Source organism: Carassius gibelio, chromosome A8, assembly GCF_023724105.1.
Source record: "Carassius gibelio isolate Cgi1373 ecotype wild population from Czech Republic chromosome A8, carGib1.2-hapl.c, whole genome shotgun sequence".
In the NCBI taxonomy this organism is placed as follows: domain Eukaryota; kingdom Metazoa; phylum Chordata; class Actinopteri; order Cypriniformes; family Cyprinidae; genus Carassius; species Carassius gibelio.
The window spans coordinates 5,302,554-5,321,037 of NC_068378.1; the positions used below are offsets into that span (position 1 = coordinate 5,302,554).

The 18,484-nt window shown below is 37.0% G+C and overlaps 1 protein-coding gene across 2 annotated transcripts in view; it reads right to left on the minus strand.

Moving 5' to 3' along the window:
• Nucleotides 1-1,006: 1,006 nt before the first annotated feature.
• Nucleotides 1,007-18,484, minus strand: part of LOC128018220 (BDNF/NT-3 growth factors receptor-like) — a 55,981-nt gene continuing 38,503 nt past the window's right edge. For both annotated transcript variants that reach the window (XM_052603595.1, XM_052603593.1), the window contains exons 12-17: nucleotides 15,984-16,172; nucleotides 11,861-11,991; nucleotides 11,598-11,770; nucleotides 11,040-11,280; nucleotides 6,606-6,764; nucleotides 1,007-4,392 (exon numbers count right to left, since the gene is read on the minus strand). In XM_052603595.1, the coding sequence (XP_052459555.1) occupies nucleotides 4,207-4,392; nucleotides 6,606-6,764; nucleotides 11,040-11,280; nucleotides 11,598-11,770; nucleotides 11,861-11,991; nucleotides 15,984-16,172 (1,079 nt within the window). In that variant the 3' untranslated portion in view covers nucleotides 1,007-4,206. The remainder of the gene's footprint in view (nucleotides 4,393-6,605; nucleotides 6,765-11,039; nucleotides 11,281-11,597; nucleotides 11,771-11,860; nucleotides 11,992-15,983; nucleotides 16,173-18,484) is intronic.

The following is an 18,484-nucleotide window of genomic DNA, read 5'->3' on the forward strand; positions in this document are numbered from 1 at the left end:
TCTTTGGTGAGCACAGATTGACTACTGTGGTAAAAATAATGACCCAAAGCCTGCTGCAGCAACTGTTTTCTCTCTACACTTTGACACTAAGCAGCCGCTAATGTGGTCAATCTGATGAATAGACAGCACATGCGAATATCCCAAATGATCTTCCCTGCTTTCCCAGAAAAAAAGAAAAACAAAAGCTGTGATGAATCTGTGTTTACTGTTTAAACAGACCACGAAACCTCACAGTTGTCCACATAATTTATTGGAGTAGCATTTAAAAGTTAATGTCTCTGAGGATGCAAGGTGCCAAAATCCATTTAGAATGAAGAGGAAGGGTCTGTCAAAAAAAAATTGTCCCATTCTTTACTAATTATTCAGTTCAATACTGTAATAATGACAACTCTACCAACATATGTATATAAAACTGCAAAAAGTGGTTTAAAACGATGACATCAGAAGATCTTTGTTTGTTTAGAGTTGCGGTTGTTTGCAGACTCACATGCACTCGGTCCTTCGAGAATTATACGGTACGCTTTGAAAAATCCAAGTGCTTGCACTGAGCGCCATGGATGTGTTTTTAAAAGCATTTAGCCCTCTGGCAATTAGTTAGGTCTTAATGTACAATGTCAAAACAAGCCATCGGTCCGCCAATTGATCAGTCCCCCCTTTCTTTCCCCCTCTGCCTACATCAGTGAAATGGGAATTGGTAGTTCTTGTTTTGTTCTCTCGAAGCTTCAGATCTACTATAGCAACACTAATGCTACATAAACATTATAGATTGTGCCGTTTCATCATAAATTGTTTTTAACTGGCTCTGCTCTCCATCATATTACTGTATGAAGTAAATATTCAGGCTGGCAGCCAAGAAGGCTGTCAATAAAGCATTTTAGTGCCTGTAGGTCAATACATTTGGCCCATGTTGTCAAAGCACTATGTACGAACCTCTATTGATCAACCTATAAACATGAACATGTACGCATAACTCACTGTCACAATAACACACACACACACACACTCATTATGAGGTAAGACATTACACTTTTATTAAATACAATGACGGAACAACTTGACTGGTCCATATATCTCATACAGATGAGGACATTTGATTGCGGATGAATTTATAACTCTATAATTACATAAATGAAATGATCACACTACTTGTGACACTCTTCTTTCCAGGTGTCAATAGGCCTGTTAAAAAGTGTTAAGAAAAGGGAGTAGGTTTCCCAATTTTGGAGTTAAAGTCAACATGAAACGGCCTTTGAAAGCCATTTTACTTCTGTAAATTGGTGATTGGTAATGTCAACAGAAAAGGCAAGTTGTTTTAGAGTTACACAATGACTTTTGTCTGTGTAATAATGTGCACAATAAGAAACAGTAAAAGTGTAAGAAAGTGACGAGGGTCAGTTTTGCTTTCATGTTGACCTTAACATTTGTTTAATTGTGGTAAGCTTATAGACATTCTGAAACATCAGAAGAAGTTCTGGACATGTAGAAGATGGTGTCTGATATGCAGTCACAGTTTATTGTTCTGTCGCAGGACGCTTTGGAGAATTTTTTGCGTAAGGCAAGACTAATCTGAGCCACTGAAACTCATTCATATTTGTATCTCAAACAATCATTTTCATGATTTAAACATTGAAAAACAAAGGAATCACATTGAGGCATTATTTTCTTGACTATTAAGCTCATTTTACCCCATTGCCATTTATATCATAAAAAAAAATACAAATCATAGCCATCACTGTAATGAGAAAAAGTAATGACATTCAAAGTGTAATAAAAAAAACCTGATATTTCGTGATAGTTTGTTATACTGTCTCGAAATTATGTGAATTTAAAGTAAAAACATTGTTCTACAGTAAAAATGACTTTATTACAGTAATAAGAATTACAAATTAAAAATAAAAATAAAAAACGCAAAATGCAAATGTCAGTGAGAATTTGAAACTATTCTTAATGATCATGAAAAATGGTCAAAATCCAAAATTAGGCTTCTTTTGTGTGAATTTAACTTGAACATTAAACCTAAAGTTTTCTCTTTGTTCATCCAAAATATGTACTATTTTGTCTTTTTACATTAATACATCCCATTCCATGATAATTGAACCCAGAAACCACCTCTATATTCATTCTCAACCAAATATTAAAATTATAAGAATAATAATAATATGAAAAATAATTATTTGAAATAAAATAAAAAAACAAAGTAAAAAAAACAAGAGTGCTTCACAATAAGTACAAAATAAATATTAAATTAAAAGTTACATATCTTAAAGATAACAATTCTTATTTCCAAAAAATAAATAATTGATAAATAATACATTTTTGGAACTTTTCGCTCAACACCTGAATTGATTGGAAGATTTTTGTTCACAAATTCATGCCATGGAGTCCAGTGTGCAAAGTCTCCAACGGGAGAGGGGATTGACGGAGCAATAATGAACTAAAAAAAAAGAATGTTGGGATAGGATCTCTATGGTGATAAATAGATATAATCATTTATTTACGATAAAAGGAAGAAGAAATGTGGGTTATAGTGAGGTGACTCATGTTTATCTCTGTTTAACATTATTTTCCTCCCCTCGTCTCATTCTCTTCATCCTGTCCCCTCCTGTCTCTACTGTTTTCCCCAATGGTAGCGTATATGAGTCTAGAGGGAGTTGCAGCTAATAGGAGACATTTGTCCTGTAATGAAATATATATTATACTATAGCAGTTACACAACCCGAAGCTTGAGTACTACATTAGTGCTTCCACTCAGTAGTAAAACATGGCGATCGAGAATGAGTGAAAGCAAAGGTCATAATTTAGCCTGCATAACCGTCATAATCGGCCACTTTGCGTAATTAAGCTCCTGTAAGAAAAGCTGAGGCATGGCCTCATCTCAAATGACTCCATCTTGCCCTCCATAGCTCATACCGTATACAAACGTGAAGATATGGCGTTGATTTTTTGCTAGACACAGGAACAGAAAACAGACATGCTGGTTGAACACCACAAAATGGCAAAGGCTTGGCTTATGAACATGAATAAGGTTAGTAATGATCTTATAAATATGAAGCATTGATCCAGAAATCAGTTCAGTAGTAGAGCATGTGCTCGAGTCAAAAGTAAAATGTGAAATTATGGTTGCACTTTATTTTACAGTACGTGTACTAACATGTACTTACAGTGTATTTATCTAAGAAAGTTCTGGTAATACAAGGTAACTACATGGGGTAGGGTTAGGTTTAGGGGTAGGTTCAGGGTTAGTTTCTAGTTATTACATAGTTATTGTAATTACTATAATAAGTACATAGTATGTACATGAGGAACGGGACTGTAAAATAAAGTGCTACCGAAATTATTTACAGAAATTTCCAAAATTCATGTATCATAACTAATTACATCACCAGATCGCTACTCATACTAACAAAATGATATCCTTTGCTTGACAATTGGAGACACGTCCACTGCACTCGTCATAACCCACAAATTTGGTGAAAATGGAGGGACAAAACTGGCCCTGGCAAAAGTGGTGGGGACTAAATAATGCTTATGTTCTTGCCACATTTTAATTGGTTAGTTCTCCATTTCAGATGAGTTCGGCAGCAACAACATCCTGTCAGCGTCCAGAAGCTTTTATTTAGAGTAGCTCAACTGTGAAACTACACTGTTAGCGTCCAGTTCCATAAACAGACATGTATACATATAGATATAGTCGCAGCTTGCCACTGTTGGTCCATGCCAGTTTCAAGTTCTGTGCTTTGTATCGGATTAAGGATGCAACAGATGGGAGCCGACAGGACTCTGATGGGCAGAAAAGTTGTTGTTTTTTTTCTCAAATTTGTGTTTGGTCATCGTTTATGGAGCTGCTGTTTCCTCTGTTATTAAGAGGGATGCCCTTCCTCAAGTCCCAAATGCATTTTTTCCCAAATGGAATTTACAGGTGTGAACTTGCTCCAGAAGTTGAGGACGGCTGACAATATTATTCTTGGTAACTAAACTATAGTCACTTCAATGCGGCTCTTTCCATTTAGTCTGTTCTTGTTCAGAAATGCATCATTCATTGTCATTGTACAAGATCCCATCTCCATATTATATTGAGAATACGTTGATGAGGAGGAGGACAAGGAAGGAGATGTTAAAGTTGTAGAAGAAGGAGATTTTGGGTTGGACAGAGGAGGGGGCTGTTTCGGGAATCCAGTCGCAATCCCACATGTGGCAATAGCTCTCTTATCCCAGGATGTCCAGATACACCGGTGATGCCTTGGCCAGGTTTAGGAGCAGGTTATGGATCTCTTTAATGTTGAGTCGGATGTGCGGTTCTCTCTGCCAGCATCCCAGCATCAAGTCATACACCTCCTTCGGACAGGTCCGGGGTCGCTGCAGTACACGACCTTGGGTGATACACTCAATCACCTACAAAAAAACAATGAGTGAAAGGTCAAGCAAAATAAATGTCCAGAAATGTGTAATGCTATATTAAAATCTGCAAGACGTCGGCCTTCCAGGATCAGGATTGAACACTCCTGTCTTATATGTTTGAATACTTGTTCAAATATAATGCTATTCAAAGAGAAATGTGAGATTTGAATGAATGCTAAGTGGTTGCTTAGGTGTTCTAAATGGGGAAGTCGTGGCCTAATGGTTAGAGGGTTGGACTCCCAATTGAAGGGTTGTGAGTTCTAGTCTCGGGCCGGACGGAATTGTGGGTGGGGTGAGTGCATGTACAGTTCTCTCTCCAACTTCAATACCATGACTTAGGTGCCCTTGAGCAAGGCATCGAACCCCCAACTGCTCCCCGGGCGCCGCAGCATAAACGGCTGCCCACTGCTCCGGGTGTGTGCTCACAGTGTGTGTGTGTGTGTGTTCACTGCTCTGTGTGTGTGCATTTCGGATGGGTTAAATGCAGAGCACAAATTCTGAGTATGGGTCACCATACTTGGCTGAATGTCACTTCACTTCACTTCACTTCACTTCACTTCACTTCTAAGGTTCTTCTGGTTGGTTATGGTGTTCTGGATGGTTCCAAGGGCAAGGGTGTACAGTCCTATAGAGTTTAGCTCTAACTTGCTCCAATACATCTGCCAGGAAGTGTCTAGTAATCCTGAAGACCTCCATTAGCTGGTTAAGGTGTGTTTCATTGGAGTTGGAGATAAACTCCAGGATACTGGTCCTCCAGGAGTATGACTGGACACTGGGCAGTGTCTGGTGTCGTATGTTGACTGTTAATGTGTTATATGCGGTTGCTACATTCTCAGGAACCATTTCAAAAGACTTTTGTACAATTTAGGAACTAATATGTACATGCTATGTATTAAAGCTAAGGTAGGTAACTTTTGACGCTCTAGCAGTTAATAAACAGAACTGCTTGCGTCTTGCGGAAGAACATCGTAGCCGGAACTACTTCTCTCTGTTTATGTCTATGAAGAATCACAAAGGTACTGGGTTACTCCGCCGCGGTATCCCCGAAGCAATCTTATATAGTCCGAATATAAACACTTATTATAGGTGCACCCTAGTGATTCAGGACAAGCTAAAAACACGGTTTGGAAAATGGATTCATGGTGTACTCGCTTATTATATACATTTTTCTTCATTTTGAACACAAACAAAGTTACGGACCGCAGCTCTGATTGGTTGTTTTTTACCGGGAGCGATGTATTTCTGCAAATGGTAATAGGACACTGGGAGGAGCCAGAGGAGCTTGATTTTTTCACAGATTATCTGTCTCATATTCTACTGTCAGGACATAATGACAGGTTTAACAAATATGCAAAAAATATTTTTTACAAAAGTTCCCTACAGCACCTTTAATATGTGTATTTAAAGTACTAATATGCACCCTTTTGGTGTACTTTTAAAAAAGATACTGCCCAGTGTAAGAGCACAGCTTTCTAACGCTGTTCCTGGTGGCACATTTATAGGATAATATTGTTATTTATATGAGCTAAATGACAACTCAAGACAGCTAGCAGATGGGCGATTAAGCCAGTGTGCCTGCTTCCTGACCTGGGCCCCAGTTAGTCATACAATAACACTACAGTATATACACTATTAAGGACTATATGGCAGATTTCTAGAAAGGAGAGTTGCACCCTAACTGGAGGGGTGGATGTCTTTATTTAGCAGGTCAGGCCTAGCCCAAAAACCCAATTATCTATGAATCCTTTACTATTATGTGGACACCACTTAGACAACCATTCATTGGGATCAGCTTATGTATACTGTTGTAGTCTAGGAACAGGGTTGGGAAACCTTGCTCAGGAGTCTTTTAATCGATTGCTAATGTGTTCTGTGTGGTTGCTAAGGTGTTCTGTATGGTCTCTAGGGCAGGGGAAGACAACCTTTCTCCTGGAGGTCTACCTTCCTGCAGACTTCAGTTTCAACCTGCTCCATCACACTTGCCATTGACTTTCAAGTGATCCTGGAGACCTAGATTAGCTGGTTTGGGTGTGTTTGATTATTGATCAAGCTGAGCTGAACTCTGCAGGATCAATCAAATTTGATAGTTGGATTAAATTTGTTGGCTCATGAATTAAAAAAATAAATAAAAATGAAATGTGCTTGAGAGGCCTACGAGAAAAAAGGAATTTTGGCACTGCTGTGTAGATGTTTTAATGCGTCAATACCTCATTATTTGACAGTTGGTACCAGGGCTGTTTCCCATAGGTAAAGATCTCCCACAGCACTACTCCCAGACTCCAGACGTCACTCTCCGTGGTGAACTTCCTGTACATGATACTTTCTGGTGGCATCCAGCGGATTGGCAACATGGTATGACCTCCAACCTACACATACAAAGCATTGAACATTGAGTCATGCAACATATGGAAGCTGATGTCAAATCATTAAAAGTGGTAATGGCCAAACAATGTTTATTACGAAAAAGAATGGCACTAAATATTGTAGAACTGCGGTTTGACATTAAGATGTCCAGGAGTGCTCAAATCGTCTAAACAGAGAAGATACATAAAACCATCAAAGCTCCCTGCATCTGAGAGGTGCTAATGGATAAGATCCATACAGACTTTTAGAGCAAGAGGAGACAGTCGACAGTTTGTTGTATTTGGAGCATTGTTCAGTCCAAAAAGCTCTCAGGCAAATGCTGACAGTATTTCCAGTTCAGGATGTCAGGTGGTGCCGTAAGTTGCGCCTCTCAGGATTTGGATGCTGTAAGCTTGGGGAGTTGGTCTGGCCTTGAGCTCAACCCCAAAACCAATCATTTCATTTATTAGCTTTCTCCATAATGCGCTGCCTCTGAAATATTAATTATGAGATTGTGGTCCAGTATGTGGATTAGTCTCAGATTAATCGGTTTAACATACTGGACTCATCAAATATTAAAGTCAAAAGCTTTTATGCTTTTCACTGGTACCATAGCGCTATTAGAAACCTTTTTCCATGCAATCGAACACACACATTCTCACATGGTTATCCACACAACAACATCCTGCTAAAAAGCTTAGACCAGTTTGCACCAGTTTAAATTTCTCTTAACTGGTTTAGGTGGACAGTTATTGGCAAAGTCCATTGTTGTTGCATTATTGTATTAAGGTTGTGGTGAATCAGTTAGTAAAGTATGTACATTTTTAAGTATGTACAAAATATATATCTATATAAAATAAATAAATAATCCTGTGTTGTAATTTTCAAGTAATCCTGAAATTGGATATGAGATAGGAGACCAGAACTGAATGACTGTGATAGTATTACACTTTGCTAAAGTCAACATGTAAGGCTGTTCGCACATTACTTTCATAAATTGGAAAATGTGGATATTCAGTTATGAACAAGGTAGGACAACTTCAGCCATCAAAAACTGATTGGTTCATAAAAACTGTATGTTTCTAAAAAGATTGGAGCAAGATAACACATGGATCAAAGATTAAGACGACATGTTTTTCCTTTTTAATACTGTGTAGGGATAAATGGTGCACAATATGACCAAGAATGTGTGTTATGAATGTAAACCGGGTTGATTTTGATTTCCTGCTGAATTTAAATGATCAAAATATTGACTCTCTATTAAAGAATGAGTAAAACTTTAGTATAGGAACCAATTCTCTCTATTAACTAGTTGCTTATTAGCATGCATATCACTAGCATATTGACTGTTTATTAGTACTTAGAAAGCACATATTAATACTAGGGCCGGGATTTTAATGCGTTAACTAAGATTAATTAATTACAGAAAAAAAAATTCCCGCATTTTTAATAACTTATTTTTGCACCGCGGAACGTTTCTCACTGGATGAGTTTCGGCGGACCTACTTACTTAAAAAAACACTTTACAGAAGGTTCCAGCACCTATAAGCTTCCTGAATTTCTGAAATGTACTATTTCTAAATTGTTTCTAAATATGCTATTGCTACACTTCATGGCAAAAATTGCCCTGGTCTGCTAGACTTGGTTGAACAAAAATAAACAATATTTTGTTGCTTAAGCTTATGTATTCAGTCATTATTCAATGGTATACTATAAATTCATGTGAAAAAAAAATACTTCCCACTGTTCTCAGGTCAAATATTTATATGCGATTAAAATGCGATTAATTTCAATTAATTAATTACAAAGCCTCTAATTAATTAGATTAATTTTTTTAATCGAGTCCCGGCCCTAATTAATACCTTATTCTGTATGATCATATTTTTGTTAACCCTAACCCATACATAAACTTAACAACTACCTTACTAACTATCAATAAGCAGCAAATTAGGAGTTTACTGAAGCAAACTTTGTAATTAATAGTGTGAATTGGTCCCTAAACTAAAGTGTGACTACAGAGTTATATGGAGAGAAAGAAGGATGACATAGGTGGAAAAGACTTTATGAGGATCATCAACCATGTTTCTGAATATGGGTTATAATGCAGTAATGTGGCTTCATAAGAAGTTATGTGGTTACACAACATGCTTTCACAACATAACATCAGCCTCTGCCTGACCAGCTGTTTCTATGGAAACTGGTGTTCTATAGGCCTAATCAATGGTGTTCACACACACACACACACACACACGCACACACACACACCTGACCTGCATTTGAATCTCAATGGAGGCTCATATAATGGAGATGTGTCATGATATTCATCAGTATTCAGAGATAAATGAACTCTAATGAACTTGGCACAGTTGTTGGTGAAGAGAGTTATCTAATAGCACATCTCTGCATTCATAAACATCATGCAACCCATATTTTATCACTGGATAAATGATTCACACTGAATAAATGAATGGAACACAGTAGAAGAACACACATAACAGCAGAAAGTGTAAGGTTTGGTTTCTTTATGTTCTTACCCTAACTTTTTATCCCTAATTCGGCCCCTCTCGGTAGGCCCTCACGCTGAATATGGGGGTGAATGCTAATGAGAGATCTTTAATGACTTTTTCAGATTCTGTCGGACAGCGCAAGTGCTCTATTCCTTTTCTTCGCTGCTGCCATAGCTACCCCTCTTTCCTGTTCCCATGCCACTTTTCTGCCTGACTCCTAATCTGGGAGAGACTTACCCAGGGTAGTGAATCAGGACACACACACACACACACACACACGGAGTGAGATTCTGCTGACATCATACAGGAAGCGAGCTAGTAGGGTTAAGGTGTTCGAATAGCTGGTATTCAGTGATCAGTAGACAGTGTAGAGCAAAGAACATGAGAAGCATATTGATTTATACATATACTGGGAAAAGGACTTAAATATCATATTTAGGTGTCCGTGTGAAGTAAGCACTTATTTTAAGTAATAAAATTCACAAATAAATCGGAATTTGTGACAGCGAAAGTCTTCCTAATTAGGGGTACACGTGACTATCGGGATATTTAGTTTGCCGATACTGTATAGATTCTCAAAAACAGAATATCAATATTTAAAAAAATATAAAAAAATAAATAAAAATCATTCAATATTCATGGCAGTTGTTTGGTTTTGAGTTTACATTCCAACCGCTAGATGTCTTCATCTCTGAACAACAATAAGAGAACATGAAATACTAGCATTAGGGCACACCACTTCGGTTCGGCCGCGTCCCGTGTGCAATGGGGCTCGCACGGGGTGGGGGCGTTTTGTGCAGTTGGGGTGCTGCTAGCGTCACGGTTTATAGATAGATAGATAGATAGATAGATAGATAGATAGATAGATATGGTCTTTTTATAAAATACATTTTATACGTATTATACATTTTACTAAAGGATCCTACAAGAACTCCAATTCCCCAACACCCCCACGCTTTACTCGTACTGCACAAAATAAATTGGTTTCATAAAGTTGAATGTTACAGGGACTGATTATTGCAAATGCAGATCCCACTGTGTTCTGGTTAAATAATATTTATTTACTCATTGCTAAGATTTGCATATAGTGGTCTGTTCTTACAACATACAGAACTACCAAATTTTGCTATAAGTGTGATTGCATCATATAATCATTGCTGTTAATAGTGTTCATCGTCTGTTTGATAATGTCTTGATTTTTCGGTAAATTTCTGCCATATTTACATAAACTGACAGTCACCACTGATAAGCAACTACTAAATATTGTTAAAACTTATTTTTTTGTAGAGTTGCTTTGCAACGATTTGAATTGTAAAAAGTGCTATACAACTTATCTTGAATTGAAATGTGTTTTTAATGACAGTTTTCCTAAAAATATATCCTATTCCTAAAATAATAAATTATCATTATATTGCATCATATCATATCACAACCCCTGTATCGTGATATGTATCATACAGATTCTTATATATATATACATATATTTCAGAAATTATGACTGGAATAATTCAGCTTTGCCATCACAGGAAGAAATGTCATTTGTAAATATGTCTATAAAAAAAATATATTTTAAATTGTACTAATATTTCACAGTGTTACTGTTTATTTATTTTTTTTAATAAATATTTAAGAATAATATAACTAGAATATAATTATGTAAACAAATACAATTTGAATTTATATATTTTATAAATATAATTTTCCATGTAATTCTATAAAATTAAGTATAATTTAAGAATCCCAGAACATTTTGGGGTTCAAAACACAGTCAAACTAGAATGCAAATCTTACCCGATAGTAATCCGTACTGTAGACATCTCGGGACATCCCAAAGTCTCCGATCTTCACCAAGAGATTCTCCCCGACTAGGCAGTTTCGTGTGGCCAGGTCTCTGTGAACAAAGTGCTGGGAAGCCAGATACACCATGCCTGCGGCGATCTGCTGTGCAATATGCAGCATCTGAGACTGAGTGAGCTCTGCCTGCTGCTGCACCTGTCCCTCAGCCATCAGTACTGCATCAGGACCGTGAGCCCTGCGGTTGGACAGACAAAGTAATGACCTCAACCAGACCACAATTCACAAACATGCATCTTAGTGTCAGAGTCTGGCCATGGTAGAACATTTGGGTTCCAGAGAGAATGTGTTTACAAATTACAAGTTCAAACTTGCTTGCAGGAATGAAATTCCTATGCTCTGACTGATTGTTTTTCTTTGTATTAAACTTTTAAAACATGAAAAATTATCTGCAATTATTGGCTTACATGGACAAAGCAATTATAGAAAAGATTTGACTCAGCACTATTGGATTCCAATACAAACACCCTTGCAGACAGGTTCAGGCAGCTGTACCTAAGGAACTTATTGAGGTCGCCATGTTTCATGTACTCAAACACCATAATAAGTGGATCGCTCTCCACACACACGCCGTAGAATGTGACGATGTGTTCGTGCTGCAGATTGGTCAACAACTCGGCCTCACGATGGAAGTCCTTCCTGGCGTTCTCGCTGGCCTCTTTCAAAGTCTACAAACACACAATGTTTTCAAATACACTGAGAATAATGTCAATTTAACGTTCAGTATACCAACACCAATACCAAATTCAACAGCCAACCTTGACAGCCACTAAGATCTTCTCCTGATCTGTGGACAGGTTGTAGCATTCGGCCAGAAACACTTTCCCAAACGCTCCTTCTCCAAGTTCCCTCTTCAGTACAATGTTGTGCCTCTTAATGTGCTGAACAACTGTTGAAAGAACACAACACAATCACACACGTACGTAACATTTGTGTTATTAGCAAAAGGGTTCACAAGAAAGAATGTATTTTGTTATATATTGGTCATTCTCTGGTAGTGTGTGCCATATACTGAGCAGGATACTCTACTTATTTAGGTCATTTGACAGATTTGACTTTAGATTTGGGGGAATTTGTCCCTCAGTTCTCTAGTGGTTTGATCTTGCTGAGAAATTTAGGGGAGAATTTTAATGGAGAGCAGCTAGTACGAGCTGCTCAGGTAAACCTCACTCCATGCCTTCAAGAGGCACTTGAGGAACTGGTAGTAGGATCTGCAGTCCTTATTAGCTTGCCTGCCTCCCATGCTGGTTGACAATGGTTTGAATTCCATTTGGAGTGGTGTAAGTAGGACTAGTGACATTAGTGCCATGACCCGGATTGGTGCCGTGACCTGGATTGGTGCCGTGACCAAAATGGGAGTGAGTGTTTCGGAGGCCAGCTTGTAAGAGCTCCACAGGCAAACTTCACACCTATGTCCTCAAGAGGTAGTAATTGCTCAGAGTAGTGAAAGTAGGACCAGTTGTCAAACAAAACAATTGACAACACTATAAAAAACAAACCAAACAGGATTTGAGACTGTTGGGTAGAGAAGGATGACAGGAATATTTAAAACTGGAGTGTTTTCTATGAAACCTTAATCACTTGAATGGTACGCCATAATGGCACTTGAGAAAAGAGATGGTTCAAATGGATTTTTATAGTTTTTTTCATTGGTGGAAGAAAAATTAATGAAAAAGTCAAATTTGGTCTTAAACATAAGTTATAACTTTTTTCTTCAACAATGTTTGATGTAATGTTTAAAAAGCAATTTCATGTATCAGCTGTATAACTGTTGATTTGCCATTCTTTGCACACATTCACATACACATACACATTGTTTTTACTTTTGCCTTTTACTCTTGTTCATTTCTGGGTTGGGTTGTGACTTTGGGGCTTTAAATTGTGGCTCACAGGCTGGAGACTCAAGGCTTGAAGACATTGAATGTAAAGACTCAATGGGGCATCTCAGTTGGGGCATAGAATATGATTAATCCAAACTGGATATGACCTGCCTGGCAGAGTTCAGAAAAAAATAGCTGTTCGATCCACAGCTTGAAGGATCTTTTGTCATGTAAGTCCAAGAGAACGAAGGTTGAGAGTCAACAAGGATCTGTAGATTGATAAACAAGTAACTCAAGAAACTCAATAAACCATGACTTACTAAACATAGCATGTGGACATGGACACCAATTTAAAAATATATGGATAGATAAGGAAATAAATAAATAAGAAACATGACATGAATCCAAAAATTCAAGCAAACTTGAAATAAACAAAACCAATGAGACTGGACCATGATAATAACTGAACATTTAATAAATATTAATAACATAGTAATAATAGGACTAGTCCCATTATGTCAACACAATAGTCTGCGGATGTTTGGGCATACTTGTAAGTTATTAGCATGTGTAAAAAGTCTAGACAGTGAGAATATTCTCTAGACAGTGTATGTAGAATTGGTGTTGGCAGCATTACAGTAATAAGATATGCTATGCAACTAAACAGCTAAGTACAGACACCCTGATAGATGTCAGTGCTTCAGTCAAGGTAAGTTGAGCAACTTCAAATGAGTTTTTAAGTCTGATGGATATGAATTAAATAGGCTGTTCTTGTGAGAACCCAATGCAAAATTATATTGTTTAGGGCAGGGGTCTGCAACCCTGCTCCTGGAGAGCTACTGTCCTGCAGATTTCAACTCCAACCCCAATCAAACACACCTGAACCAGCTGATCAGGGTTGCTTGAAAATTACAGGCAGATGTGTTGGAGCAGGGTTGGAAGTGAAGTCTGCAGGATGGTAGTTCTTCAGGAGCAGAGTTGGAGATCCCTGGTTTACAGTTTGTGCTTTCAAAGCATAGGAGATATTATTGAGTTGTCTACCTCAGTGGTTCCCAATCATGGTTCTGGAGAAACCTAAAAGTGCACGCCTCTCTTATCTGACATACACATATGAGGTCTTGGGGTCTTCACTAATGAGCTGATGAGTTGAATCAATTGGGTTTGTTTAGGGAGACATCTAAAATGTGCAGTGTTGGAGGTTATCCAGGACCAAATTTGGGAGCCACTGGTCAACCAAATTAAACACACCTTTTAAAACTCATCAGCTGATTAGTAGAGGTCATGATCAAACTCATGTATACAGAGCTCAAATCAAATATAGCGACATTTCAATTCCATCAAATCTTGACGTGTCACCATATTTGATTTAAAGGTGATACAAAGTAACTGTAACACTTCCAAACTCTTGGATTAAACTGCTGTATATGGTTAGTTTTACACTACATTTAGGACCTTTTTGGTGGTTTAAACTTTTGGACCCCATTGACTTTCATTGCATGGCCAACTGAAACATTGTCCTATATATCTTGTTTTGTGTTCTGTAGACATCACAATGTTTTGATTTCATTTTTTGCACATTTTGATTCATTTTACTACTCAATGTGTGTCTGCGAGTTTCATTTATGAGATACACCAGACACGTGTTTAATTCCGGAAACTGGGCACAATTTAATAAAAGGTGTATTAGAGATTATTTCAGATATGGTGAAAAAGAGCTGTTTCTCATCCTAGGCATCCCTTAAGAGAGTGAGGACAGTACAGAGATAAGACGAGATTAATCAGGTGTTTAGTGTGCTGGAGGACAGAGAGATAAAGAGAGAGAGAGAGAGAAGATTTTGAACAGACACTGCACTCTTAGAGATTTTCCCTTAATGTGATTAAGAAATGCTTTTGAAGAAAAACTAGCCAGTCAGCTGATTACATTAGCGAGAGCTAGATGATGAGGCTGCATCGATCTACAGTAACTCACTGTACACCATAACCCTATATTAAAAGTAACCAGAGTGGGGAGGAAAGCACACAGTGAACGAGAAAAACAAGAGGCAAGTGAAGAGGGCTTCAAAATAAATATTTAAGATGCTGTGTGTTTGAGTATGCAGATGTGTCCTTAAGTGAACAAACCTGCCAAATGCTGTCTGAATTTCACTCCTGATTTAAAATAAAGAAATACAAATATATATTTTTGCTGAAAGAAAATGATGCCTACCATAGGAGCATTGAGACAATCAAGCACATTTTCTATACTAATTGCCATTACTAGACTGTGTAATGACATGCTTATTACTATAATGTGAATTTTTTTTAAATATTATTTTAATTGTAAATTATTTATTGCTTTTAAAGCTTTTATGATGTTTTTAATTGTATTACAGTATACATTTCTTATATTATATTACATTTACATACATAAACAGGCATAAAATCACAAAAAAGAAAAAAACTGAGTATGAATAATGTGGGGAAGTGCAATGATATTTATGTCACCTTCAGCCCAATAGTAAAAAAAAGGTAAAAGTTTGGAATAATATATTTGTTTTAATGCTTTTGAAAGCAGTCTCTTATTCTCACCAATGCTGCATTTATTTGATTAAAAACACAGTAAAAACTGCAATAGTGTGAATTATGTCACATGATCCTTCAGAAAACATTCTATGCTGATTTACTAACCTCAACCTTTTGAATCGTAGTGAATCACAAAAATATGCGGCAGCACAAATGTTTTTCAATATTGATAATAATCATTTCTAAAGGATCATGTGACACTGAAGGCTGGAGTAATGATGCTAAAAATTCAGCTTTGATCACAGGAATAAATTACATTTTTCAATATAGTCAAAAATAATTTTTTTTTTTTTTGTCATAAAACTTTACAATATTACTGTAATTTCCTGATTACAATAATTATTCCAAACTTTTGACTGCAGTGTATACATATATATATACTCATTTACTAATTCATACAAATGTATTATTTACTGTAACAAACTAGATAGATTCCTTATTCTTGCTGTTTTCATTGGGATAACATTGTTCCATAAGAGCCAGAGAGAGACAGACTCACATGTATGAGATTTGAGCAGACTGCTGGTGCTGCGGAAGTACTGCGGGTTCTCTATGACAGGAATCTTGGTCATGCCAATGATGACGGCGTCCGCGTTCATGTCCGAGGACGAGGGTGTGTTAGAGCCGTTGGACACGTGATGAAGAGGACTGGCAGAGTCATCGTCATTACTGATGACTGAGGAAGGACCTGTGTCAAAGACAGAGACTTGTCCTTAGAAGCACAATATTTAAAGGCAGTTTATAAAACATTAAGCTCTTAAAATCTCATTTGTATTGGAATCAGCTTTTTCTTTTCATACTGTCTCCATCTTTTGCAAGGAAAGTGTAATAATCAGTAGCACAATAATCAATCCCTTGGCCTTGTGTTTCAACTAAAAGAAACAACAAAAATGATCAATGAAAACATAAAAATGTTTAATTAAAAACATCACAGCAAGGTCTCTCAGGGACAATAAGTCCATTAGATAAAGACACAGTTCCAGTTCAATGTCAAACGTTTTGGCAGAATCAGAAAGGAACAATCTTAATACATAAAGCAAAAGATTGGGGTCCAAACATATGAGATCATATTGAAAACAAGTCAAGCCATATTTTCTGGTCACTAATCAAATAAGTAAAATGACTAGAAATTGAAATAATGTGAACTTTTTTTGTACAAATGGTTAGTTCTTGATTCCATTAAAGCACAGGATGGTGTTTGGCTAATTCTCAGATCATTACAGAGCACATGATCATCAGGATTAACACAAAAATTACAAAATTTGAAGTGGAACTGCTGTCATTAAAGCACGAAAGAACATAACTAATAGACAAGACCTTCAGAATGACACAAAGTGTTCAGCCAGACAGAATCACTCAAAGCTTGACAAAGCTTGTTGTAACTGGAATAATGCACTGGGAATCAACTAAAAGAAATGAGTAGTGCAAATGTAGAGATCTTCAAGTGCCAAAGAAAAGTCAAAAAGGTTCAACAAAACTGACGTCGAGGGTGTAGTTCCATTTACATGAACTTCAGAAAGTTTACATCTATCGTGAATTATATTATTCCCAGGATTTAGCTTATTTAGCTGGTCATTCAGTTTTGCATAAATACATTTTACGTTTTAGATTAAAAAGTCATTTCATTGAGACTTATACAATCATTTTCTTCCAAACCTCTCAATATATAAAAATATTGTAGGTTAGTGTCGTATAAATGTATTGATTGATTGATTGATTCAACAAATATATTTATTATAATTTAAAACTTCAAATACAAATAGAAAAAGAATATTAAATAAACATTTAAATGTGTATTTTGGATGTCTAAAAGAAAAGAAGACAAGTTATGGAAGTAAACCGAATATCTCAAAATTGACCAGTGCCTGAAAAAACAATGCTTTCGCCTGTAGTGTCTTGCCTTAAGTTCGGTGGTTTGGCCGTCTACCAATCATAACCCCATCCATAAAATCAGTGCACATGACTGGTTTATGGGAATGCTGTTCCAGGAACAACACACAGATTGTTGATTTTGGAACATCTACTTGTAAACGTTAAGCTGGACAAAAGTAACTTGAGTTAAGCAAGAAGAAGGAGATTATGCTGAAACAAAACTCTAATCAAACTGTCATAGACCCTGTGTACCTCGTGTGTTAGATATGCCATATTTATTCTGAAGCAAATGAAAGTGAGGCACACACTTACAGAAGGGATGCACTGTCCTAAAAGGATAGTTCATCAAAAATTCTGTCATCATTAAATCACCCTCATGATGATCAAAGCTGACTTCCATTCTTCTGTGGAACACAGAAAAAAGGGCTCTAATATTTTTTCACCTTTTTAAAAGATATACCTTTGTACCTAACGGGTACATATTGGTATCTTAAAGGTACATATTAGTACCTAAAGTGCACATATTAGTATCTAAAAGGTACATTAGCCCATTTAATCCCAAAGGTCACAATAGTGACTGTAAAAAAGGTTTTCATTTATAAAGCTCTAAAAACCTTATTGACAGATGTGTTACTGTACTTCCTGCAAATATGGAAAGAATAAAGGGCCTCGATTAAATATGTACAGATACACGTGATTAGTGCAAATTGACACATGACTGGAGCAGTTTACTTCCTGTTTGCCCCTTAAGAAAATGATGGCTGCATCAAAGCTCCAAAACTAAAGGCTAGTACAATGTCTTAACATAAATATATGACAAAGATGTTTAGTACACGTGATCTTTAGGGTGTGTAGTATAGATAACAGTGAACATATGCCGCGTTTCCACCGAAATTACCCGGAACATTTTTACCAGGAACTATTTTCCCCCCAGACCTGTTGCTTACTGCGTTTCCACCGTGGTGTAAAGTACCGGGAAGATTAGGCAAATAGACTGGTGACGTAGGTCCGCGCACGTTTCTCAATAAAAAGTACCGCTGATTAAAAAAAAAAAAAAAGTACGCTGATTTTGGACGTGCATCATCGGTAGTTAGTTCAGACTTTGTGCATTCGACTGGGGAGTGTGAT